Source organism: Ornithorhynchus anatinus, chromosome X5 (genome assembly GCF_004115215.2).
Source record: "Ornithorhynchus anatinus isolate Pmale09 chromosome X5, mOrnAna1.pri.v4, whole genome shotgun sequence".
NCBI classification, from domain to species: Eukaryota; Metazoa; Chordata; class Mammalia; order Monotremata; family Ornithorhynchidae; genus Ornithorhynchus; species Ornithorhynchus anatinus.
In genome coordinates, this window is record NC_041753.1 from 52,235,680 (window position 1) to 52,263,170 (window position 27,491).

The 27,491-nt window shown below is 45.8% G+C and overlaps 1 protein-coding gene across 12 annotated transcripts in view; it reads right to left on the reverse strand.

Annotated features, from left to right (window-relative positions):
- Positions 1 to 1,948: 1,948 nt before the first annotated feature.
- Positions 1,949 to 27,491, reverse strand: part of JAK2 (Janus kinase 2) — a 176,188-nt gene continuing 150,645 nt past the window's right edge. For all 12 annotated transcript variants that reach the window (XM_029056389.1, XM_029056386.1, XM_029056385.2 and 9 more), the window contains 5 exons: positions 24,834 to 24,958; positions 22,856 to 23,028; positions 8,104 to 8,221; positions 5,160 to 5,273; positions 1,949 to 4,901 (listed from right to left, as the gene is read on the reverse strand). In XM_029056389.1, coding sequence (XP_028912222.1) covers positions 4,794 to 4,901; positions 5,160 to 5,273; positions 8,104 to 8,221; positions 22,856 to 23,028; positions 24,834 to 24,958 — 638 coding nt within the window. In that variant the 3' untranslated portion in view covers positions 1,949 to 4,793. The remainder of the gene's footprint in view (positions 4,902 to 5,159; positions 5,274 to 8,103; positions 8,222 to 22,855; positions 23,029 to 24,833; positions 24,959 to 27,491) is intronic.

Consider the following 27,491-nt stretch of genomic DNA (forward strand, 5'->3'; position numbering starts at 1 on the left):
AGCTCTCTCCCTCCTACTCATCCACTCTCTTCTCCCACACTTGCGCTTACACTGTCGGCGTCACTCAGGCTCACCCGTGCCTCCTTCTCGTCTCTCCCGCTGCAAACTTCTGCTCACACCCTTTCCCCTGGCTGGAGCTCCCTCCCCCATCAGTTCTAACAGACCACAGCTCTCGTCCTATTCCAAGCCCTTCTGAAATCACATTTCCTCCAGGAGGTCTTCCCCGCTGAATTTCTACTCTCCCCTGTTATAGCCTCCCACCTACAATTAGCACTTGTTATTATTGTTATTATGGTATTGGTAAAGCGCTTACTATGTGCCAGGCACTGTACTAAGCGCTGGGGTGGATACAAGCAAATGGGGTTGGACACAGCCCCTGTCCCACGTGGGGCTCACAGTCTCAACCCCCACTTTACAGATGAGATCACTGAGGCACGGAGACGTTATGTGACTCACCCTAGATCACACGACAGACAAGTGGTGGAGTTGGGATTAGAACCCGTGACCTTCTGACTCCCAGACCCGTGCTCTATCCACTGCCCCAGGCTGCTTCTCCGTGTGCCACCTAAGCACTTCTCTACTCCCAATCTCCCGTAGCATTTATTGTAAACTAAACCTGTTTAACAGGAAGGGATGTTCTTTCTTGGTTTCTTGATAACGGAAGCAAGGCCACTTCAACTTCGTTTTCGGCAAGGGTGGTCTTCAGACAGGGCGGTTTGCCCTCCATCTTCCCGACCCCATCCACTACAGCAGCCCAGTCAAATGTGCTTGGGAGTCAGAGGTCATGGGTTCAAATCCCGGATCAGCCACTTGTCAGCTGTGTGACTTTGGGCAAGTCACTTAACTTCTCCGCGCCACAGTGACCTCATCTGGAAAATGGGGATTAAGACCGTGAGCCCCACGTGGGACAACCTGCTCACCTTGTACCCTCCCCAGCACTTAGAACGGTGCTTTGCACATAGTAAGTGCTTAACGAATGCCATCATCATCATCATCACAATTATTATTATTATCATTATTATTATTATTAAAGCACAAACTCATGTAAATATCCCCTTTTCCTTCTTCCTCCTAACGGTAATTCAGACGAGTGTCTGTCTCCCCTGCTAGACTGTAAACTTCTTGAGGGTGGGGGGCCATGTCTACTAACTGTATCGGAGTCTCCCGAGAACTCGATATAGTGCTCTGCATACAGTAAATCCTCAGTAAAAACTATCGCCGGATCCATCACCACAGCAAATGATGGAGCCGAATGGAAATACGTGTGCTGGTTCATGGAGGTTTGGCCCCCCAGAATACCCTGAGGGTGCCTCTATCTCCTAAACAAATGAGGGAACTGATAGAGGAGAAGGGCAGGAAGCCCAAATCACTAGCACAAGCATGGTGCCAGGTGGAATGTTCGAATAATAATAATTATAGTAATTAAGCACTTACCATGAGTCAAGCACTGTTCCGTGCACTGCGGTAGGCACTACGTGCCAGGCACGGTACTAAGTGCTGGGGTGGATACAAGCAAATCAGGTGGGACCCCATCCCTGCCCCATGTGGGGCTCCCAGTCTCAATCCCCATTTTACAGATGAGGTAACTGAGGCACGGAGACGTTACGTGACTTGCCCAAACGCACTGCGGTAGATATAAGTTAATCCGGTCGGTCTGAGTCCCTGTCCCTCATGGGGCTCACAGTCTAAGTAGGAGGGAGACCAGGTACTGAATCCCCATTCGCCAGATGGGGGTCACTGAAGCACAGAGAAGTTGAGTACCTTGTCCCAGGTCACACAGCAGGCAAATGGAGAAGACGGAATTAGAACCCAGGACCTCTGGCTTCCAGGCCTGTGCTCTTTCCACTAGGCCATGCTGCTTCATACCCACTGCAACGACTTTCTTGGATTCATTTATTAAAGCAAAGGTGAGAACTTTATAAGTCTACTCTAAAAAATTCGAGGAAACTTTCACATTTTAAAATTATTTTAATACTTTGGACTATGTTGATACAGCAATGTTCACGGAGACAATAGAGTAGTTGGTGTCAGAGAACTAGGGAAGCGTTCCTTAGATTCTTCCATTTGTCCATACAGAAACCAGCAAGTGGGTTTCCCCGCTTTCTTAGGTAGGTGACCTTGAGATGGCCACTCACATCGGTATTCTTCCTACATGACCTCTGCAGCTCTTTAGAAGAGGTTTAAGAACAAGTTTGGGAAGAAACAGCACACCGGGGATCAAGAAATCACAGACCAGTACGATACCGGAGAGAAATGCTGTTGTGAATTTTTAGGTGCTCGCAGTGTGCACCGTACTATTAAAATAATTTTAAAATACCTGAAAAGTAGTAGCGGTGAAAAAAAAATTCCACGTAACTTCACAGCAGCGGTCGTGTATGTGAGGGAGGGCACTTTTTCACCACAGATCACAATGCTTTAGGTAGCATATATAAATAACATGTAAAGGTGATTTTTTTTTTCCAAAGCAAATACCAACAGAGGAAAGGAATTAGTCTGCCTCTTAATGCAAAGACTTCTAAACAAGTAAAAAAAAATACCACAGCATATACAGAGAACTACTGCTGAGATTCTAACAAAACTTCATTTCTATATTGTACTGATCTGAAGGTAACTGGCATTAATAAGAACAGTAGAGTCACTACAAGTACCTTGAGAACAACCAGTTAAATAACTACAGTGTTTTTCCATGCATGGTTTGAACTGAAATGCAAAACATAAACCCTCAATCAAAAAATAACTTCACTTTGAAATTCCAGAGTCACTCATCCACAATTCAGTAAAATGAAGGGAATTTGCTTGGGATTCTTTACCTATCACTAAGACGCAAGGCATTAAAAAAGTTAAAAAAAAAAAAAGAAAAGAATACCAGCAAATATCCTTGTTTTTTAAAAAGCATAAAACAAAACGATACAGACCTTCACAAGACTTTTCACCCACTTGTGTTAGTACCGAGTATGAAATCCATCAAACGATCCTATAACATAATAAGGGCGTACATCTCTCTCTTGAAAAACTAGCAGTATGGAAGATTTCTTAATTGCATGACGCATATATATCCCTGAGATTTTTTCTTAACATAAAAAACAACCAAGTTTCGCTTTTTAAATATCAATTGGGATCTACTTTACTACTGCACCAAAGTACATTGCCATTTTGGGTTATTTCCACATTCATTCGTTCAGCTGTCAAATGCTGTCTTAATGCTATAAAGCTATTTTCTTCTTCTTTTTTTTTTTTTTGGTAAAAAAATGCCTTCTCTAGACTCCCAAAGGTTACTATACACTGAGATTTCAAATCGATTCCAGAGCAGAACTCAAACAAGTAATAATGGGACTTGGCTTAAACAAAAGTACATCATAAAAACCAGCTTGTGCCACTGAGATAGATCTTCAAGATACGGATTAAATAGTTTAAACTTGAGCACATGAGGCGAAAATGTCAACGAGGTACACGATCCAGAATACAGTAACACCTAAACTTGCAACTTACTGGCAAAATGGGAGTATCAAGTTCGAACTTGATCTATGGTGAAATTCTTCATCTACGCTTGCCTCAATTTTCCCAGAAGGTTTGCATTATGAATTCTGTTACTCTTAAAGGTGGGGGCTGGCAATTGCTCCAATTTCCTGTTAAGCAATGCACACAGAATTAACTAGGAGGTTAGACAAAGTGATTTTTTTCCACTCTTAAACTAAATCAACCTTAGGAAAACTATAGCTGACCAAGCATTGAACTTGCTAATGTCTTTCTAACCTACAATATCTCTGAAGAGCAAAGCAAGGAGGCTTACATGGTATGAATTAGAAAGCTAACATTTTTCTTATGTGGTTGAATTGTTGGCCACGGGTCTCCGGGGATGAAGGAAGAGTGTGGAGGCTAATATCTATCTGAAGGACAACTGTTGGCCTGTCCTTATTTTCAAAAATCCTAAAACATGACTACTTTTCAGGGTGAAGAAGGGTGAAGATGCTGTCGTGGGAATGCCACTTAATGAACACTTCCACCCAAAAAGATACATGAAAAGCGAGTAGGAAAATAGATTGTGCTATATCTCTGAATGCTTGTTCCATTTCAAAAGGGATTCTTCAGGGGTGGGGAAATCAGCTGTACAAATAAAGCTAGACATTTGTTCCCTTTCCCTAGTAAAATATTTATAGTACATGAAACAAAAAGCTCTACGTATACACCTGTTTCTATTACTGACCAGTGGTGCCGTTGAAGAAGCCCACTGAAATTTACTTAGTACATTTTCTAAGCATCTTCATGCCATTCTGCAGTGGCATCTTTGTGGATCAGCAGTGGAAAAACTGTAAAACGATATTCATGAACACAAGCCCTTGTGCAAAACATTTTCCCAGATGCCAAGTCATCATACATTCACCGTGAGAAAAGACTGTACAAATATATTCTATGCATCTTCTTCGCGGCCAAAAAACTGAATGAAATGTCTTTTTTGATCGACCGACGGTTTACTCATCACCACTTTTTTTACTTTGCCTCAGAAGGCAAATGATGGTGACGCTAAGTGACCACACACAGAACTGGTTTCACTACCTGGCTTACAGAAAGAATTCCTGGTACTATTTAAGGGTTTACTGGCATCTTCTCGTAAAGGATGACTCCCTGGGTGAAAACAAGCAGAGATTCACCAAAGCTTGCAGGTTCTGATGAGATACTTTGACATGTCTTTGTCTATCCACCAGTAAAATGGGCAGGAGAATAATCCAGAGCAACCTGAAGGAGAAAGCTCGATTTTGAAGTCTAATGGGAACCTATCGTGAACTCCAGCTCTCTCATCCACCCATGTTGTCCCGGATGCGATCCACTCGAACAGTGAGCTCCCTGAAGGAGGGGCGCTGGCTTAGGTTGTTGTTCCAGCACTCCGTCATTATAGAATAAATCTGGGGAAACAGAAAAGAAATCAGAATTATGCCCGTCAGAGTGCATCTTGTTCATGTGGGTGGGAGACTGAGGATTAGGTATTCCCTGGATTGCTTTGCCCTTTAGAGCAGCTGACACCCTTCCCGTGCCTCAGTTTCCCACTCCTAATTCCCTAAAAATGTTCAGCTAATTGCATGTCACAGAGTTGGGATTCTTTACTTTGGGATATATACTTGCTATAAACATTTACGATAACAGAGACCAAATATTCTTATTACCGCATCGGGACAGCCCTCTGGTCTTGGAAGCCGTCCGTTATTCTTCAAAAGTTCTATCAAATGGAATACAATCATCTGTCCTTGTTTGTCATTGCCAATCATTCGCATGAATTCCTGAAAAAACAACAACTCTCTGCATAAGTCTCTTACGGGCTCTTGTTTATATACAAAGTCCCGATACAGTAATGTAATCATTTAATTTCCTGGGATTGTTCATCAGAGTTTTCAAAGCCCGATGTCAATCCATTCATGGTGAAAATTATTCCTGTGGGAGCAATCAATCAATTCAATCATATTTACTGGGTGCAGAGCACAATACTAAACGCTTGGGAGAGTACAACACAATAATGTGACAGACACACTCTCTTCCCACAACGAGCTAAATAACCCATTCTCTGCACTGGTGTAAAACGTAGACATATTCAGTCTCTGACACAGACACACACACAGATCAACAGATGCGCATCCCAACAGGGAACTGGGTATTGGGAGAGCTGGCAGAAGGAGGGAGGGAACGGCATCCCAGAGTGACCGGAGGTGGAAAAAGGAAAGGGGTCTGGAGAGTTGGGAGGTGAAGGGGGAAAGGAAAGGGCCCTGGAACTCTGGAGAGGGTATGGCATCTGGGAGCGCTGAGAGAGAAAGAGAGAGGAAATCTGGAAGTGCAGATGGGAAGTGGGAAAAAGGTGGGTGAGGGGATATGAGCGAAGGAAAAGAAACAGGGTCTGGGCACATCATGGGATTAGGGCATTGAAAGATGGTCCTACTACTTTAATAACACTGGGAGGAAAATAGAAAAACAATCCAGAACTAGCTAAAAAGTTCCACTCTACCAAACTCTTTCTCCTCTCTCCTCCCAATTTTATTTCCTCCCCTTTCCCCAGCCCTTTCTCCCTTCCTTCGGACATTCACATGATCCTCCCTGAAGCTTTCGTGCCTGACTAGCCCTCCACTTACTAAAACCATCTATTATTATATAGCAGCTAAAACCCGTGAAAAAAATCATGTTTTTAAAAATCAGGATTATCCCCCATTACCCACCCATTTGGTCTTCCACTCATCAAACCACTCACCGTCACCGAGCCTCCACTCTTGATTCTGTCTCTAGGACATTTTAAATCTGTTTTTCCCCATTTATACCTCTCTACGTAGCTCTCGGTTGCCAGGTCTTACTGGTTTGTGCGGCGGAACTCCCCCCCCCCCCATATATGCCAGACCACCACTCTCCCCCAACCTTCAAAGCCTTATTAAAGTCACCTCTTCTCCAAAGGGCCTTGTCCGATTGAATCCTTTCCCCGGCCTCCCTCTCCCTTCTGTGCCATCTCTGCACTTGGATCTGTGACCCTGGGGTATTTGGTATTCGTCCCACCCATGGCCCCACAGCACTTATGTACGTATCTATAAAATATATATCAGAAATAATAATAATTATGGGACTTGTTAAGCGCTTACTATGCACCAGGCTCTGTTCTAAGCGCTGGAATGATTTACTCATATTCCTGTCTGCCTCCCCCTCTAGACTGTAAGCTCATTGTGGGCAGGCGACGTGCCTACTGACTCTGTTGCACTGTAAAGCGGCGTGGTTTAGTGGAAAGAGCACGACACTGGGAGTCAGAGGTCGTGAGTTCTAATCCCGACTCCGCCACTTGGCTGTGTGACTTTGGGCAAGTCACTTCACTTCTCTGGGCCTCAGTTACCTCATCTGTAAAATGGGGATTAAGACTGTGAGCCCCACGTGGGACAACCTGATCACTTTGTATCCCCCCAGAGCTTAGAACAGTGCTTTGCACATAGTAAGCGCTTAACAAATACCACCATTATTATTATTATTATTATGACTATTGTATCTACCCCAGCGCTTAGAACATTGCTTGGCACATAGTAAACGCTTAACAAATACCATCGTTATTAGAGAAGCAGCATGGCTTAGTGGAAGGAGCACGGGCTTGGGAGTCAAAGGACGTGGGTTCTAATCCCAGCTCCGCTACTTGTCTGCTGCATGACCTTGGGCAAGAAACTTCACTTCTCTGTGCCTCAGTTCCCTCGTCTGTACAATGGGGTTTAAGACTGGGAGCCCCACGTGGGACAATCTGACGACCTTGTATCTCCCCCAGCGCTTAGAACAGCGCTTGGCACATAGTAAGCGCTGAACCAATACCATTATTATGATGATCATTATTACTATGGGCCAGCCAAGAAACCTGGATTCATCTATAATTGTGTCTAAGCTCTTAGAACAGTGCTCTGCACACAGTAAGCACGCAGTAAATGCTACCGATTGACTGCTCTAGAGTTGGGCTCTCCCAAGTGTTCTGTACCCAGTAGATGCTCCAAGAATACCACTGAGTGTTTGCTACCTCTATGAATATCTCCCAATCTTTCTATGTCCTCTTCGTGAGTTCCACAGGTATATCTCACTGTCAGTAGCATCACTTATGAATACAAATATCATATTTGTTAAGTGCTTACGATGTGCCAAGCACTGTTCTATGCGCTGGGGGCTTGGTGGGGGGAGGGGGATACAAGGTAATCAGCTTGTCACTTGTGAGGCTCATAGTCTTAATCCCCATTTTACAGATGAGAGAACTGAGGCACAGAGAAGCTAAGTGACTCGCCCAAAGTCACATAGCTGACAAATGGCAGATCCGGGAGTAGAACCCGTGACCTCTGACTCCCAAACCCGTGATCTTTCCACTGAGCCATGCTGCTTCTCTCATTCTCAAAGAACATATCCACAGCTTCTCTTCTTTGATTAATGAGCACAAGTGAACCAACTTTTTTTTTGGTATAAATGGACTTTGTACCACTGAAAAAAAATCCAACAAGTTTCAAAGGCTTCATAATGGATTACGGCTTATTTTCCAGATGACCTGGCTTTCCCACTTCCCTCCCCAACCCCCCCCCTACCCCCAACCGCGAGATCGATAGATAAAAATGGCACACTGACCGCTGGAGGACTTTTGCTTTTCTCAATATATGTGAAGAGTTCATACAGAACCACTCCAAAACTCCAGACATCTGAGGCTACGGAAAACTTGCTCTCTGTCAGAGATTCCGGAGCATACCTAGATTGAGTGGAAGGAAATCAATAAAGATCAAGACATCAGACGAGAAAGTGGTACTGCCAATTTACGATTATCCGGCTAATGGGAGACAGAATTGCGGGGAGAACTTGAAGACTGATCATCCCAAATCCTTGTTTGAGCCAATGATTTCAACCTTGAAATCAGGAAGCAGCGGGGCCTTAGTGGAAAAAGTCCAGGCCTGAGAAGTCAGAGGACCTGGGCTCTAATCCCGGCTCGGCCACTTGTCTGCTGTGTGACCACGAGCAAGTCACTTCACTTCTCTGTACTTCAGTTACCTCTTCTATAAAATGGGGATTAAGTCTGTGAGCCCTATGCAGGATAGGGACTGTGTCCAACCTGAAGACCTTGTATCTACACCAAAACTTACTATAGTGACATAGTTAGGGCTCAACAAACCATTAAAAAAACAGCAACAAAAGAACAAAAGACTCTCTCCAGAGACAGAGACTCTCTCAGGTCCCTCTGAGCCTGTTTCTTTTTAAGGGTCTGGATGGCAGCTGAACTGGCCAGGAGCCCTTCTGCATGTCTTCAGCTCCATTCAAGCACCCTCTTGGAGGCTTGGTGTTCTGTCAAAACATGTCACTGTAGCTTAAGATCATAGCATGAAAAGGAAAAGTGCTACAGTGTGTGCAGAGTAAAGGGACACAAATAAGGGGGAGGGGACGGCACAAGGGACAAGGAGGGAAGGGAGGAACGGCGGTGAGGGAGCGGAGGAGAGAGAGGGAACGCGGTGTGATTTATGACAGAGCTCTCTTATTCCCCATTCCTCCAGCTGAGGATACCAGCTCTTTTACTGAGCTTCACGATTCGGTCATTCCTCCCATTGAAACCTTTTACCAGACCTGCTATCGGGAAGAAAAAGCCACTGATCTGTAATTTTCCTTCTTCCCTCCCCCCTTCCCCCCGTTCACCCGTTAGTACTGTGAAAAGATGAATGGTTTTTCTATCATGAAAGATTCAAGAAAATAAATCAGTCAAATGGAAGGCATATCAAAGCACTACATAAGCCTGCGTTTGCTTTTCACTAATTTCTACTATCTGCACAGTCTATCGGACTATTTATGTACACCACAGTTGAGCTTATCAATATTTATTCTTCTTGGCTGTAAGCTTCATCAACCAAATCCAAATTAACTGTTCCACTCTTGAATTTGGTTTTTTTAAAAAACTTTTCCTTTGTTTTTCCTTTTTCCAAAGGCCAACTTACGGTAGTACTCTTAAACTTGTTTGAGGTTACCACTCCAATGGACTGTATATTTCAGTGAGAGGGGAAACGAATGATAGACCTGGAATGGAGAATCATTCTTACACGGACAAAGCAAATGTCAACCATAAAAAATGTCTTTATATTAAAGAACTGTGCAAAGCAACCTTGAATAGGAAACACCTTTTTTTACATTAAAGAGACTAAGTAGTTATTTAAAGCAAATAAGCAGCTCATGTTTATCATCCCTTACTGCAAATACTACAGTGTTTTCCTCAAGATATTTTGATCAAGTACTGGCTGGTGGGCTAAGAAATCGCATCGATACCACTAGTGAGTTGTGACTGCACTGTTCTAGAGCAGCTGATGTCAAAAATAGGTCACCACAACATTTCTGTGACTGCACAAGTCTTTCAGAGACCTGACTGTACATTCGCCCTAAAGATATCCGACGATGACATTAACCGATGATGTACTAGCTTTCTTCACTTTGTTTCTCTCTTCCCCTGCTGGGCTAAGCCTTCGATAATGTGACCTTCTAAGAGCATTTCAGAAATTGCCATAATCTTTCATATTACCACGGCAGGAAAATATCGCACGACCTCACGTCTTACGTGTGACCTGTATCTGCAGGCCACCGGTGTAGACGTGGTGTTGCGTTTATACGTATCGAATGTGTAAAATCATTGTAAAAGGTCAATCCCTGATGCTGGAATTTTACAGATCTTAAGGAAATCCCCAAGCATTTTTGGGACCGTGTGCTATAACGAGACTCGGTCGGTGCTGCTGCTTGAAAAACACTTCCTGAGATGAGCCGTTCTAGACGAACCGTGGTAATTTCAGGCTGTTGAAATTTCGTGGGCTTTTTCTGAATGGGGGATTGCTCAAGAGAAAGGAAATGAACGTTTCTGAACTCTTCATAAAATGCCGGGGGTTTCAAAAAAGCCAGTACACTCATTCTCATAAAATGCGGTCATCGTGGTCTGGTAAAATCTCACATCAGAAGAAGCGTGGCCACGTGCAGAGAGTAGAGAAGTAGGAGCAAACAGTTTCTGGTTGCAGTCTTTGACCATGTACCCCCACTAAAGATTCCTAAGAGGGTCATTTCCAATGCACCCCGTCTTGTCGGTTTCCCTCGTATTAAAATTTTCCAGAGAATGGGTTACTGAAAAAAAAAAACCCAACAGAAAAGCAGCCGGCTACTTAGATGTCTCATTCCAACATGGGAAGAGAAAGAGAGCATGCTAGACAAGGGATCGGCAGATTGGGATAGAGTGCGTAGGCTGACATTAGAGGAGTGAAGCAGGCATTTCGACTGGCAGCCCGGTGGCCTGAGCTACCCCTTGGCTCGTGGCTCTGGGCCTACACAGCCCAAACCTCTTCCTACGTGGGCTCCGTCCCCTCCCTCGGCTCACGGTCCCGGAGCCGAGACGGCCACTCGGAGAACAGGGCCGGGGGGGCGCGCCCTGCCCTTCGAGGGGCAATCATCCGGTCGCCCACAAAACAAGGAGACGGGACGAAAGGCGGGGGGAGGGGGAGCGAGGCTATTTTGATACTTAATCAATAAACCCCGGGCTGAAAAGAAGGGGAGGGAATTTGTTATTAAAGCAATTGGTTTCAGGCTAAACAGAGGTTCAAAGAGGTTTGATTCAATTAATGGGTAAAAAGTTCTGAGTATGTTCTTAGAGCACAGTTAGGAATTTAGAGGAAGAGACAAGAGGGAAGGGGGGTGAGGGGGGGAGCGGGACGGACCGTAGTGGGGACGACAAATATAAGAATATTCACAGGGAGGAACGGCACAATGAATGAATCCACATACACACAAATCCGAGGTGGGCAGACCAGGGATATAAGCGGGCGGTCGCGTGGCCTACACGGGACTGATGCGCTGGCATCACGTGGTTAGCACATGGAGGTCACCGGCTCCGCACGCTGGGATCACGTGGGTGGCACGGACCATCCCGCCGTGATCACGTGTTTGGCACGCGACGATCACATGTTCAGCCACGGACCGTGCCGTCGTAATCACGTGTTTGTCACGGGGCCAACACGCGGTGATCACATGCTCGGCACGCGGGCATGACGCTGTGTTCACGGGGACATCACGTGGTGTTCACAATCGTGGCACGAGCAGATCACTAGTGTGACACGTGGTGTTCAAAGTGTGGCACAATATGTTCACACGATGTTCACACGTGCACACGATGTTCACACGAACATCACAAGTTGTTCACAAGAACATCACCAGGAACTCAGCAAACATTCACCAGATGTTCATCAGTTGCTCACAAGAACATCCCCAAGGTGTATGTTGAGAGTTCACAAGTGGTTCACAAGAAGACCACAAGTGGTTCACCAGGAGTTCACAATGAAATCACAAGTGGTTCATAATGGCATCACATGCGTGGTACAAGGACTCGAGTTGTTCACAAGGATCTCACAAGCGTGGCACAAGGACCTCACAAAGTGTTCACTAGAATATCACAAGGGCATCACAAGTGTGGTGCAAAGGATATCACAAGTGTGGGATAAGTTGTTCACAAGCGTGGCACAAGGGCATCACGAGATGTTCACGGGGACATCACATGCACTGTTCACGTGATGGATGACCAAGTGGACTTCTCCATTAGCGCTGTCATTTTCAACCATATTAGTTCACCCACATAAATTGAAAACTGATGCAAAGCTTTTCAGACCCAAGATTGAAAAACCATAGCTATGCATTCATCTGTATGGGCATCTTACAACGTAGTGTTGCATTTTCAAAGTTCAGGGAGGTGCTCCAGAGAAGATGCATTTACCTCAACTGCTTCATCACCCATTTCTAAATTAAGTTGCTTTCTAGTTCAAGAACTTCTTTGTTTATCTGCTCAGAGGCTTTCAACACCTTAGAAATCTGACATAAATTGCAGGCAGAGTTTCCTCCAAGATCCATTCAGAGTTAATTGGTTCATCTCAATGCAGACAGGTAGAGGGAAGGAGAGATTTACTTCCTCAACCCAGAATATCTAGCCTGTTCAGGTAAATATGCGGGGTAAGGTGTCAAATGATATAGATGATTGGATGATTGTACTATGGGGGAAGGTGTCAAACAATAATCAAACTGGGTACACGATGGTGGTACCCTGGGGTGTGTCTCTGTCTGCCTCCTTTGCTCTTATGCTCGAGCTGCTAGAGCTCCCTGCTGGAGAAGGTCCAAGAACCAAGCCGACCTTATACATTTCAAGTTTATCCTTTCCGGCCTTAACTCTGCCCTCTCTCTCCCAGGCAAAACTACTTTTCTTCCCTCATTGACACTCATGCCCGTCACCCCCGCCGATTGTTCCGGACATTTAATTCTCTCCCCAGGCTCCTTCTGCCGCTCACCTCCTCACAGACCCCTGTTCGTGCCTGTCCCGCAGTCGACCCCCGGCCCATGTCCTCCTGCTGTCCTGGAATGCCCTCCCTCCTCACATCCACCAAACTGACTCTCTGCCTCTGCTTCAAAGCCCTACTGAGAGCTCACCACCTCCAGGAGGCCTTCCCAGACTGAGCCCCCCCCAACTTTCCCTTTGCTCCTCATTCCCTCCAGTTCCGCCCCTGCCCCCTGTCCTCTGATCTTCTCTGAGGCACGTGGGGCTTGCAAGGACATCACGAGTTGTTCACAAGAAGATCACAAGTGGGACACAAGCTGTTCATCAGGAGGGGCTCAAAAGCACATCATTAGGAGCGCACACGAACATCACCAGGAGCTCACCAGATGCTCACCAGATGTTCACTAGTTGTTCACAAGACCCGCACTAGGAGTTCAAAAGAACATCCGACAGGTATAGGTCAGGAGTTCACAAGTGGTTCATAGGAACACCACAGGTGGCTCACCAGGAGTTCACCAGAACATCACAAGTGCCTCACCAGGAGTTCACAATGACATCACAAGCGTGGTACAAGGATTCATGAGGTGTTCACAAGGATCTCACAAGTGTGGCACAAGGACCTCACAAGGTGTTCACTTGGATATCACAAGGACATCACAAGCGTGGTGCAAAGGATCCCATGAGGTGTCCACAAGGATCTCACAAGTGTGGCATGAGTTGTTCACAAGTGTGGCACAAGGACATCACGAGGTGTTCACAGGGGAATCACATGCACTGTTCACGTGATGGATGACCAAGTGGACTTCTCTCTCCATTAGCGCTGTCATTTTCAAGCATATTAGTTCATCCACATAAGTTGAAAACTGATGCAAAGCTTTTCATACCCAAGATTGAAAAACTTGGTGATTGAAAAACCATAGTTATGCATTCATCTGTATGGGCATCTTACAACATTGGGTTGCATTTTCAAAGTTCTGTGAGGTCCTCCAGAGAAGATGCATTTACTTCAAGTGCTTCATCACCCATTTCTAAATTAAGTTGCTTAATGCTCCAGCTGCTGAGCCCTGCTGGAGAAGGTCCAAGCACCAAGCCGACCTTATCCATTTCAAGTTTATCCTTTCCTCCCTTAACTCTGCCCTCTCCTCTGCCAGGCAAAACTACTTTCCTTCCCTCATTGACGCTCATGCCCATCACCCCCGCCGATTGTTCCGGACATTTAATTGTCTCCTCAGGCTCCTTCCACCGCTCACCTCCTCACAGACCCCCGTTCGCGCCTGTTCCGCCGTCGACCCCTGACCCATGTCCTCCTGCTGTCCTGGAATGCCCTTCCTCCTCACATCCACCAAACTGACTCTCTGCCCCTGCTTCAAAGCCCTACTGAGAGCTCACTGCCTTCAGGAGGCCTTCCCAGACTGAGCCCCACACTTTCCCTCTGCTCCTCATCCCCTCCACTTCCGGTCCCAGCTCCCGCCCTCTGATCTTCTCTGAGGCGCGTGGGGTTTGCAAGGACATCACGAGTTGCTCACAAGAAGATCACAAGTGAACACAAGCTGTTCACAAGAACATCACGAGGGGCTCACAAGCACATCAGTAGGAGCTCACACGAACATCACCAGGAGTTCACAAGAACATCACAAGTGGCTCATCAGGCGTTCACAAGAACATCACCAGGAACTCACCAGATGTTCACCAGTTGTGCACAAGTTGTTCACAAGAACATAACCAGTTCACAAGAACACCCCTGAAGTTGTAAGTTGGGAGTTCACAGGTGGTTCACAAGAACATCACAAGTGGCTCACCAGGAATTCACAAGAACATCACAAGTTGTTCACCAGGAGTACACAAGAACATCACTAGTAATTCACGAGCGTGGCACAGGGAGCTACGGCACGCGTCTGATCACGTGGTGGTGATCACGTGCTCGGGACCAAGTGATCACGTGGGGGGTACGGGCTCCGTCACGTGGCGGTCACGTGCTCGGTAACCGGCGATCACGTGCTCAGCACCCCCGTGATCACGTGCGAGGCACGGGAGTGGGGGACGTCACACGACGGCCACGTACTCGGCATCCGGTGATCACGTGCTCAGCGTGCACAGATCACGTGCGGTGATCACGTGCTCAGCTCTGGTGATCACTGATCCGGTGACCACGTGCTCAGCGCGCTCAGAACTCTCAGTGCCTGAGGGCTGGGCCCTGGGAGTGGAAGCCCTGGTGCTTAGAACAGTGCTTGGCACATAGTAAGCGCTTAAGAAATCATTATCGTTATCGTTCTGTACTTGCCCTGTCCACAACCTTTCTCATTCGGTAGATTTCAATCATGTCCCCTTCTCAGCCTGTGGCTTTCCGGACGGACGAGTCACAGCTCTTTTGGTCTGTCCTCATAATTAGGTATTCCTCTCCCCCTGGCATTTTGGTCGACCTTCTCTGCACTGTTCCAATCTCTGCACTCTATTATGTCAATCTGATGGAAGACTTAATTCTGCTTTATTGTACTCTCCCAGGCACTTAGTACAGTGCTCGGCACATGGTAAATGCTCAATAAATACCACTGATTGATTCATTCACTCAACAAGTCCCTCCTGCAATGCTGGGATCAGAACTTGTTTAAGACGCAAATTTAAATTCACCTAGTGTACTAAAGATTTAAACAGAATCATTTGCTCAGATTCATTCAATCCATAAATTAATGCGTGGCTTTCAGAATACTCTGCTTTATGTTCAGCTGTTGAGAGATTAATCTCCTAAATGAATACCTAAGTCCAAGTATTTTTCAATTAAGTTTGGCTATACTATATTACTACTGAATGATAAGAAACTAGTAGAATTATATTCTATCAAATCACTTAATACAGCTCTCAACTCCACCCTCTCGACTCAACTCAACTCGCTCGCTCCCCTTTCCCTCTGCCGTTCTCGCTCCACTAACCCACAGCCCTGGGTCTCTGCCTCCGTCCGCCTCCTTTGCTCTTATGCTCGAGGTGCTGAGCCCTGCTGGAGAAGGTCCAAGCACCAAGACGACCTTATCCATTTCAAGTTTATCCTTTCCTCCCTTAACTCGGCCCTCTCCTCTGCCAGGCAAAACTACTTTTCTTCCCTCATTGACGCTCATGCCCGTCACCCCCGCCGAAGGTTCCGGACATTTAATTCTCTCCCCAGGTTCCTTCTGCCGCGCACTTCCTCACAGACCCCCGTTCGCGCCTGTCCCGCCGTCGACCCCTGGCCCATGTCCTCCTGCTGTCCTGGAATGCCCTCCCTCCTCACATCCACCAAAATGACTCTCTTCCCCTGGTTCAAAGCCCTACTTAGAGCTCACCACCTCCAGGAGGCCTTCCCAGACTGAGCCCCCCCCACTTTCCCTCTGCTCCTCATCCCCTCCACTTCCGCCCCTGCCCCCCGTCCTCTGATCTTCTCTGAGGCACGTGGGGTTTGCAAGGACATCACGAGTTGTTCACAAGAAGATCACAAGTGGGACACAAGCTGTACATCACGAGGGGCTCACAAGCACATCACTAGGAGCTCACACGAACATCACCAGGAGCTCACCAGATGTTCACCAGATGGTCACTAGTTGTTCACAAGAACCGCACCAGGAGTTCACAAGAACATCCCACAGGCCTGTCAGGAGTTCACAAGTGGTGCACAACAACATCACAAGTGGCTCAGCAGGAGTTCACCAGAACATCACAAATGGCTCACCAGGAGTTCACAATGACATTACAAGCGTGGTACAAGGACTCATGAGGTGTTCACAAGGATCTCACAAGTGTGGCACAAGGACAGCACGAGGTGTTCACGAGGGAATCACATGCACTGTTCACGTGGTGGATGACCAAGTGGACTTCTCTGTCCATTAGCGCTGTTATTTTTAAGCATATTAGTTAATCCACATAAATTGAAAACTGATGCAAAGCTTTTGAGACCCAAGATTTTAGCTGGTGATTGAAAAACCACAGCTATGCATTCATCTGTATGGGCATCTTACAACGTTGTGTTGCATTTTCAAAGTTCTGTGAGGTCCTCCAGAGAAGATGCATTTACTTCAATTGCTTCATCACCCATTTCTAAATTAAGTTGCTTTCTAGTTCAAGAGCTGCTTTGTTCATCCACTCAGAGGCTTTCAACACCGTGGAAAATCTGACATAAATTGCAAGCAGAGTTTCCCCCAAGATCCAATCACTGTTAATTGGTTTATCTCAATGCAGATAGGTAGAGGGAAGGAGAGATTTACTTCCTCAACCCAGAATATCTAGCCTGTTCAGGTAAGTATGCGGGGTAAGATGTCAAATGATATAGATGATTGGATGATTGTACTATGGGGGAAGGTGTCAAACAATAATCAAACTGGGTACACGGTGGTGGTACCCCGGGGTGTGTCTCTACTAACTAGCAAGTGACATCTCCCATCCAATCAATTTCAACCAACACATGACCACTTTAAGAGGCATTCAAATCAAAATCCTTAGTGTTCGTGGGGAGAATTGGAAGGTGGAGTCAGCTGCCTAGAAATAAAGGGACTGGTTTACTTTAACCTTGCAAGTAGTAGTGAACAGCTTCATTTGCTCAGATTCATTCAATCCATAAATTAATGCGTGGCTTTCATAACACTCTGCTTTATGTTCAGCTGTTGAGAGATTAATGTCCTAAATGAATTCCTACGTCCAAGTATTTTTAAATTAAGTTTGGCCATATTTCATTACTACTAAATGATCAGAAACTAATAGAATTATATTGCACTCTCTCAATCACTTGATACAGCTCTGAACTCCACCCTCTCGACTCAACTCAACTCGCTCGCTCCCCTTTCCCTCCGCCATTCTCGTTCCCCTAACCCACAGCCCTGGGTCTCTGCCTCCGTCCGCCTCCTTTGCTCTTATGCTCGAGTTGCTGAGCCCTGCTGGAGAAGGTCCAAGCACCAAGACGACCTTATCCATTTCAAGTTTATCCTTTCCTCCCTTAACTCGGCCCTCTCCACTGCCAGGCAAAACGACTTTTCTTCCCTCATTGACGCTCATGCCCGTCACCCCCGCTGATTGTTCCGGACATTGAATTGTCTCCTCAGGCTCCTTCTGCCGCTCACCTCCTCACAGACCCCCGTTCGCGCCTGTCCCGCCGTCGACCCCTGGCTCATGTCCTCCTGCTCTCCTGGAATGCCCTCCCTCCTCACATTCACCAAACTGACTCTCTTCCCGTGCTTCAAAGCCCTACTGAGAGCTCACCGCCTCCAGGAGGCCTTCCCAGACCGAACCCCCCCTACTTTCCCTCTGCTCCGCATCCCCTCCACTTGACCCCCCCCCCCCCGCCTTCTCTGCGGGCCCTGGGGTTTGCAAGGACATCATGAGTTGCTCACAAGAAGATCACAAGTGGACACAAGCTGTTCACAAGAACATCATGAGGGGCTCACAAGCACATCACTAGGAGCTCACACGAACATCACCAGTTCACAAGAACATCATCAGGAACTCACCAGTTGTTCACCAGTTGTTCACAAGAACCTCACCAGAAGTTCACAAGAACATCTCAGGTCTATGTCAGGAGTTCACAAGAGGTTCACAAGAACATCACAAGTGGCTCACCAGGAGTTCACAAGAACACCACCCAGGTACTCACCAGATGTTCACCAGTTGTTCATGAGTCGTTCACAAGAACATCCCAAAGCTCTAAGTGGGGAGTTCACAAGTGGTTCACAAGAACATCACAAGGGGCTCACCAGGAATTCACAAGAACATCACAAGTTGTTCACCAGGAGTTCACAAGAACATCTCTAGCAATTCACGAGCGTGGCACAGGGAACTACGGCACGCGGCTGATCACGTGGCCGTAACGTGGCACGGGGCCGTCACGCGGTGATCACGGGCTCAGCACCCTCGTTATCACGTGTGCGTCACGGGGCCGTGATGCGGCGGTCACATGCTCGGCACCCGGTGATCATGTGCTCAGCGCGCACAGATCACGTGCGGTGATCACGTGCTCAGCGCGCTCAGAGCCCTCGGTGCCTGAGAGCTGTGCCCTGGGAGTGGAGACCGGGGACAGAGACCTTATCGGCCCCCGTGCTTAAAACAGTGCTTGGCACATAGTAAGTGCTTACGAAATCATTATCGTTATCGATTATCACTATCGTTGTCCTTCCCACTCCCGCGCCCGTGCCCTAATTCACTCCGCCGTGCAGATTCTCCAGTATCCCCAACTACTTCCGTGCAGCCGGCCGATCCGGGCCAGATCCACACGACTGTGGGCGCCTGACCTGATTTGTCTGGATCTAGCAGCATGGTTGTGTGGCAAGAGTTTAGGAGTCGGAGGTCATGGGGTTCCAATCCCACTCCACCGCTTGCCAGCTGTGTGACTTTGGGCAAGTCACTTAACTCTCTGTGCCTCAGATATCTCATCTGTAAAATGAGGATTAAAACTGTGAGCCCCCCGTGGGACAACCTGATCACCTTGTATCCCCCAGCGCTTAGAACAGTGCCTTGCACATAGTAAGCGCTTAACAAATACCACCATTTATTTTACAAATACCATCGTCATTATTACCCCCCACCGTTTAATAGAGTGCCTGGCACGTAGTAAGTGCAAAACTACAACAACAAAAGACGACGACAACCAAAAGGCACATCACTTCTAAATCTCTCCCCAGCTGGTTGGGACCAACTTCGGCATCACCTAGCTAAATCCAAACTCATCGGCCAAACTGCTGTGCCACTGAGCTTTCCAGGAAACCAGCCAGGCCACTCCCGTCCCCACCCACCCCACAACCTGACGTGTTTCCGAGGAACAGACGATACTTTCTCACCCCAACAGCAAGCATTTTGGCATTTCTCACCTTGTTCATCCAGCCCAAACCCTGGAGGGAGGAAATACTGTGCCCCATCCCTTCGAATTAAGGTCTCCCTGGGAGTGTCCCCTTGACCAGATCTTAATGCGATAGAAAAAAATAACTACTAATGCTCATTCAGAAACGTTTAGACCAAAAAAGATCCTGGCAGCCCTCAAACCTCAGTCGTGTGAAAAAGCCAACAGGCTATAAGGATAGTACAAATCCCCTCCCTTTCCAATTGCTGGACTAAGAACTCATGATGTCTCTCCCATTATTTCTCTGCATTCCAAATCTTTAATAATTTTGGTACACTTCATTCCACCAAAATGTGTGCTATCGTGACATATTTTGGTTAGAGTGATGTTGCAGAATTAAGGAACGTTCTTCTGACAACGTGAGCCTGTTTGGAAAAATGTAATGTGATGTTGGAAGAGACAGTTGTGCGCACTTATGCAGGTGTGTGGTTTTAGGCACCGCAAATGCTACAGTGCGACGTTTTCGGGGAAAATGGTTTTAGTTTTTCTTGAACAGTGGTGGGAGAGATCGGACTTGGAGACAGAGTATCTGTTCTATTCGAGAAATGTGTTGAGTTGAACAGCGCTAGACTGTAAGATCCTCGGGGGTGGGAATTGTCTACCAATACTATTGTATCGCACCCTCCCACGCGCTCAGTACAATTCACTGCAAACAGTAAGTGCTCAGTGCATACCACTGATAGGGCAACTATCACACTGTTTGTCCAAGCATCCAGTTGCCTCTATTGGAGACACATACCGGATGACCCATTGGTCTGATCCTAAAAGAGCTGACCCCCTCTGCCGGCTGCACCTAAGTCCCAGCCGGGGTCGTGGACCGGGTCAGCCGGCAAATTATATTAGAGCAGAACTGACTGTGAAAATCAAACACACAAGAGTTTATCTAAATGTATACTGCCATTACTGGGTTAGGTCATCCATCTCAATAACCTGTCTCTAACGGAGGCAACTGGACGCTAGGAGGATTCATGAGATAGTTGCCCTCCTTGAATTTCATCCTGGGGTTCAGGGGCCAACTCACACCCTTAACTTCTTCCCACTCCACCCCTAACTTTCCTTATAAGAAGTCATTATGGACTGCTCATCCATGAATTTATCCAAACACATCCAGAACTTATTTTCTGCCTACATCATTTCTCATTTGAACAGATTCAACAGGCTTGCTCCCCGACTGGGTGAAGCAATGCTTCTTTTTGTTTCGATCCTCGCTCAACATCAAGCTTCAGCGGCTGTTCCCCTCATTCTGTTATTGGGGGATTTGGCAAATAACAATTCTGTATTTGCCCGGTCCACACCCTTTCTCATTCGGTAGATTTCAATCATGTCCCCTTCTCAGCCTGTGGCTTTCCGGACGGACGAGTCACGGCTCTTTTGGTCTGTCCTCATAATTAGGTATTCCTCTCCCCCTGGCATTTTGGTCGACCTTCTCTGCACTGTTCCAATCTCTGCACTCTATTATGTCAATCTGATGGAAGACTTAATTCTGCTTTATTGTACTCTCCCAAGCACTTAGTACAGTGCTCAGCACATAGTAAGCGCTCAATAAGTACCACTGATTGATTGATTCATTCATTCATTCAACAAATCCCTCCTGCGATGCTGGGTTCAGAACTGCATGTAGGATTCCTGGGATAGGGGTACCGTGGATTTCCCTAGTGCGAAACTAAGGCTTTTGTCTTGCTTTCTATCCCCTTCCAGATGATATACAGCCTCTCTTTGGCCTTTCTACTGCACACATTAGACTGGTGATTTAAAAAAATTTCCAGGACCACTGGAACCTTTTAGTTAAATGAGTATTTTGTTGGCAATCTGCCTGTCCTCTGGGACAGTGACTGCTTAAAATGATAGCCCTACACCCTCTTGCCAGGAGCCCTGCAATTCCCCCTCCGAGTTCTGGATGTGAGGAAGTGTGGAATAATGGAAAGAACGGGGGAATGGAGGACGAGAGTTCAAGTCCCAGCTCTGCCACTGGCCTGCCGTGCGGCCTTGGGCAAGTCCCTCAGTTTCCTCACCAGTGAAATGTGAACGATCATCCCCGCTTTCCCTTACCTCATGGAGACGTTGTGAGAACAAAAATGAGAAAAGTAATGGGAAGTAAGTCTTTTGGGAATAAAAGTGCTATGTAAAATCAGGGTATTATTATTATTACCAATTTGGTCTTAAACATCCCATGAGGTCACCATAATCTGACCCAGTTTCTCCGACCTGCATGCAATGACAAAAAATCAGATGTGGGAATCTCTCTAACCTCTTAGAAAAGAACACAGTGTATTTGCTGGAGCTTTTACTGAAACAATGCTGAATAAAGCCTAGGTGTTCATCCTCACCTCCCACATTCAATCCAATCCAAGAACCTGATCCCATAATGCAGCTTTGAGTGACTTTTAGCATTCTGGTTACATCCAAGGTCAGGGCTTACTGGACATAAAATACAGTAACAATTACTGTCGACTCTCAATTACCCAGAGGTTAATCATTCAGTTTGAGAATTAGCCAGATCATTTGTTTCTCTAGACTGTACGCTCCTTGTGTGCAGGCAATGTGTCTTGTATGGTACCCTCCCAACCGCTTAGTACAGTGCTCTGCACACGGTAAGCTATTAAATAAATACCACCGATCGACTGACCGATTGATTTCTTCTTTCCCCCTCTGACATTTTTGGCCATTTTACTGCTCCTTAAAAAGAGCGAGTAGTGAAACTAAAAGGGGAAGAAATGCGAAAAAAAATCGATTTTGTGCGTCGGCATGTTAGATAAAGGGTTTAGTGAAGAAGTTGAAGCTGCAGAACACGATAAGATTAGCTGTAGATCTCAAAGATCCAGGCTAGCCTCCCATTCTCAGATGACTGCAAATTGGCCATATAATGCAGTATAGGAAAATAAATAATGGCATTTGTGAAGTGCTTACTATGTGCCAGGCACTGTTCTAAGCACTGGAGTAATCCCTCCCCTTTTATCCCTCTAAACGCTAAGATAATCAGGTCGGACACAGTCCCTGTCCTACCTAGAGCTCACAGTCTTAATCCCATTTTATAGATGAGGGAACTGAGGCCCAGAGAAGTTAAGTGACTCACCCAAGGTCACACAGTAGACAAGTGGCAGAGTCAGAATGAGTGCTCTGTCCACTGGGCCACGCTGCTTCTGTAAACATCAATTCTGAGAGTCAGGACACTCTTACTTGCATTTGTTTTATTGAAAGGCATAACTTACCAGAATATGGGACTTTCTCCAGGTTCTTTCACTTTGTAATATTCCTTATCTTGTGGCAGGACTTTTGTCAATCCAAAATCTCCAATTTTAACTCTGTTCTCATTCTCCACTAAGATATTTCTTGTGGCCAGATCCCTATGGATGTATCTCTTTGTTCCAAGATACTCCATGCCCTAAGGATAAGAAACTTTATATTGTATTTATTCATTTAACTAAATGATAGTGCAATACAATTTTTTGGAAACAAAAATACAATTCAACACGTTTCTTGAAAACAAAAAGTAACTAGAACAAATACTTAGCCCCCAAATCTGATCTCTCCCTCCACTGCCCAAGAAAAAAATAAAATAATTTCTCGGGAAAACACATCCACATGACAAAACCAACAATGACAGCCAAGTCGGCCTTGACTGGATCAATTAGTAACATTTACTAAGAACTTGGAATGATCCACTGTTCTAACAGTGGGGAAAAGGCCAGAGGGAGGATGCGGCCAAGAGGTTGGCGACGAGACAGGTGAGACTGAGGTACGGTGAGTAGGTTGGCCTTAGAGGAGCGAAGCGGCCAGGCTGAGTTGTAATAGAAAATCAGAGGGAAAGAGAGAAAGAAAGTGTGAAAGGGATTGAAATGGTTCAGAAAGTTGGGGGTGAGGCCCGAGCAGTGGTACATGACCATGACTGGTAACTGGAGTGGGTGGTAGAGGTCGATGATATGGTCTTCAGAGGATAGGAAAGAGAGGGATGGGGGTATTGGGAGATTGGCATTGGGAAGCGAGTAGGAAGCCCACTCCTCCCCTTTTCTCGGCGAGCTTTGGGGAGTGGGAGAAGAGATGAAGCCCCCTCTGGAGAGAGCGACGGGGGAGGCAGTGTCATCTGGAGAGAGCCAGGTTTGAGTAAAGGCGAAAAGGAACAGTGAGTTGGGCAGGAACAGGTTGCAGATGAAGGGAAGCTTTCCCACATTGGAGCAGAAATTCCACAGGCTACATCTGGCTGAAGCTGTGGGATAGAGGTGGGGAGAGGAGATGATTCAAGGGGTGGGGAAAGAGGACAATTCAAGGGGTCAGATGGGAGGGAGCCGGCAGCAGGGGGAGGAGGGCCAGGCAAGGATGGGTCAGGGGACGGGTTGATTGAAATAATAATAATTATTATCATGGCATTTGTTAAGCGGGTAGTATGTTCCAAGCACTGTTCTAAGTGCTGGGGCAGATACAAGGTAATCAGGTTGGACACAGTCCCACATGAGGCTCACACTCTTAACCCCCATTTTACAGACGAGGTAACTGAGGCACAGAGAACTGAGGTCACCCAGCAGACAAGTGTCGAAGCCTGGACTAGAACCCATGACCTCTGACTGCCAAGCCCGTGCCCTTGCCACTAGGCCATGCTGTTTCCCAGCATTTCGACTGACCGTAGTAACGCTAACTGCTGCTGCGAATGCAGCCATCACCTCATTCTCCCTTCCTGCTAGGACCCTGGGCTCAGAAAGGGGGATGGGCTCAGAGGGAGAGGCGGTGGAGAGTTGGGAAGGGGCCGCGCTGCCTCATCCCGTCAATCTGTCCCTACCCCCATCCCTGGGATTTTGGTCAGGGCAGAGAGGCGGGATTACCAGGGGAAGGGTTAGGGTGGGTGGTGGCTGTGCTCAGTTTTGCAGCAGCTGCCACTGGTTCCGTTTTTGTTTTTGTTTTGTTTTTAAATACAGCACCAAAGCAGGATGGAGGGGACGGGAAAGTGGCTGAGGAGAGGAGGTGAGGAGGCAATGGAGCCAGGGGAAGGCCCATCAAATCCTATCGACCCCGGCAGTTAACGAGGTGCTTGGCTCAGAGTAAACACTTCACAAACATGACATTTTTTTAAAAAAAGAGGGGATAAGAGGGGAATTACCTTACCCCTGAGTTGCACATTTTGCCGGGTGATCATAACGAGGGGTATTCCTACACAGTGTGCTTTCTAAAGAGGACCAGGGGGTCATATTATACTACCTTGCATATCTGAGACGTGTACTGTAATAGCTTCTTATGATCCAGCCTTTCCTTATGCTTTTGGAGATAATCACGTAAACTTCCGTAGGGCAAATATTCCATGATCAGCCTCAGATTACGACGACCTTTGAGAAGGTAAATTAAAACATAAATGAAAATATGAAGTTATTGCTTGTCGTATCTTAACGGCACAATATTGAAGTATATAAAATCGGAGAGAAAACAACTGCTTTTAGAAGAAATTACAGAGGACCCATTGGAACACATTTAGAGCCTTCCTTCATTTGCTCTGCCCACTAAAATCCATTCCTGTTTTATGATCGAACGGGGTGGGAAAGATGCACAGACATGTTCAACAGTTTGCAATATAACCAACATTTACAGACTAGAAGACAAAGGACAGCTCCTTAGAAGCCTTGGTGTGTGCAGACTGTCTTTGCAATATCTGAACCAGCTCTCCCTCTCACAAACCTTTCAATTTAATATCCTGATGCATTTCCATTAAGGGGCATAAATATACAACTAGGTCTTCAGGCTTCAGTTTATCTAGAGACCCTAGTTTGGAAAATTGCAGTTCTGATCTATGACAATGCTCATTTCAAGGGAGACAGTGCCAAAACTGGATCAGATTTTAACACGGCATAAATACGACAATAATTCCTTTTAAATCTTTGAAAAAAACAACCTCCAAAGATCTCAAGAGGAATGTCTATATATATATTTTCCTCCTGTGCTACTTGCTCACAATAAGGAACCTCACCCCCTATTAGAATTCAAGTATTTTTTTTTGCAGCATTTGAAAATTAACCTTTATAACTCCTGTAATGAACAGTATGCCAGTTCATACTAAACGTTGGTTAAGAGGGGGCACTCTCCTCTCAGTAATGGGTAGAGGAAATAAAAATTAAGATTGCTGTGGGCAGGGAATATATCTGCCAACTCTGTAGTACTGTACTCTCCCAAGCGCTCAGTACAGTGCTCTGCACAGGCTAAGTGCTCAGTAAATACCATTGATTGATTGATTGGTTGATATTAGTGATCAGAATTTGTGACAGTTGGTAAATCTTCATTTGTCTTGCCCCACCAATATATAAGAAAATCTTTTCTGGGATTTGCAAAATTGAGATACGGCTTTCAAGATCATCAAAAACTAGTAAAATGTGATTTGTTATTCAGTGAAGGAGACTTTGAAGTGTCTTGTTTTTGTTGGGGGATATAAATTAGTTCTTGGAAGGAACGGTGCCATCTATAGCAGATTCACTTCCCTTTAAAATGAGAATTGGTAAAATCGTCTTGACGACTGCCCAAGATGTGAAAAGTAAAACTGTTGCTGAAACCGAAGGGGATACTAAAACTCCAAGGCAGACAATTAAGTAAACACTCTACGCTGCCTACTGCTTGAAAACCTCTTTTGGAAAACGTAGCAGTAGGATAATGAAATACATTTTAGTTCCTCTGAAAGTAATTAGGAATGTCTTTTAACTTATATAAAATCATTTGCAGCAATGATAATTTATATACTAATAGCATTTGAACATTCTCAGGGAGACATTTACAAAAACCTTCACGCTAACAAAAATCAAGGTCAAAGAGAACTGCCAAGTGGTGAAAAAATACATTGTTCAAATATTCACCATTCTGGGAAATTGCTGAAAACATAAAGTCATACAGAGTCCCACCTAGAGTGCCAGCCATTTTTTTATGGTATTTGTCAAGTGCTTACTATGTGCCAAGCATTGTTCTAAGCGCTGGGATAGATTCAAGCTAATCAGGTTGGACACAGTCCATATCCCACATGGGATTCACAGCCTTAATCTCCATTTTACAGATGAGGTAACAAGGCACAGAGAAGTGAGGTAACTTGCCCAAGGTCACATGGCAGACAAGTGGTGGAACTGGAATTAGAACCCACGTCCTTCTGACTTCCAGGCCCGTGCTCTATCCAACTGGACACACTGCTTCTAGTCTTACCACTTTTTTCTTTGTTACAAAATCTCTAAAGGAGAGTTTTTAAAAATGTTTTAAAGTTTTTAAAATATTGAAATTTTTTCATGGAGGAATCCAAGATAGTGTCTTCCTCCTTTGTGCAGTCTTGTAGGCAAATTTTAAAAGAAGATAATGATTATATTGCTCTTTTTCCATTTGCTTTGAAATATGAGTAGCTGATTTTTAAAAGAAAATGTTTTCAGTATTTTTACGACTAAATGATTCAATGATTTGCTGAGGAAAGGTTAAAGGGACTTCTATTACTCAGTCTGGAGAAGAAAGCCTGAGGGATGCTTTAATCAAGGGCTTCAAGAACACAAAGAGTTTTCACAGAGGCTGGTGATCATCAGTTCTCTATCCCCAGTGACAACAGAATCTGGAAGTACAGGTTTAAACATCAGCTGAAGGTTTTATATCAGATATTAGAGAAAAATATCCTGAAACTGAGTACTATACAATATTGGCATGAATCACTGAGGGATGGGGAGAAAATTCCTTTTCTGGAAATGTACAAAATAGGAGTTATTCGCATCTGTAGTCTTGCTTGAAGGTGAGGATGGGAGGTTGTTTAGAATGACTGACTGGAGGTCTTTTACTGTCTTTGACGAGGCTCTTTATAAGATGATAATGACCAATCCCTTTCCAAGATGGTAAAAAAAAAATTGCATTTGG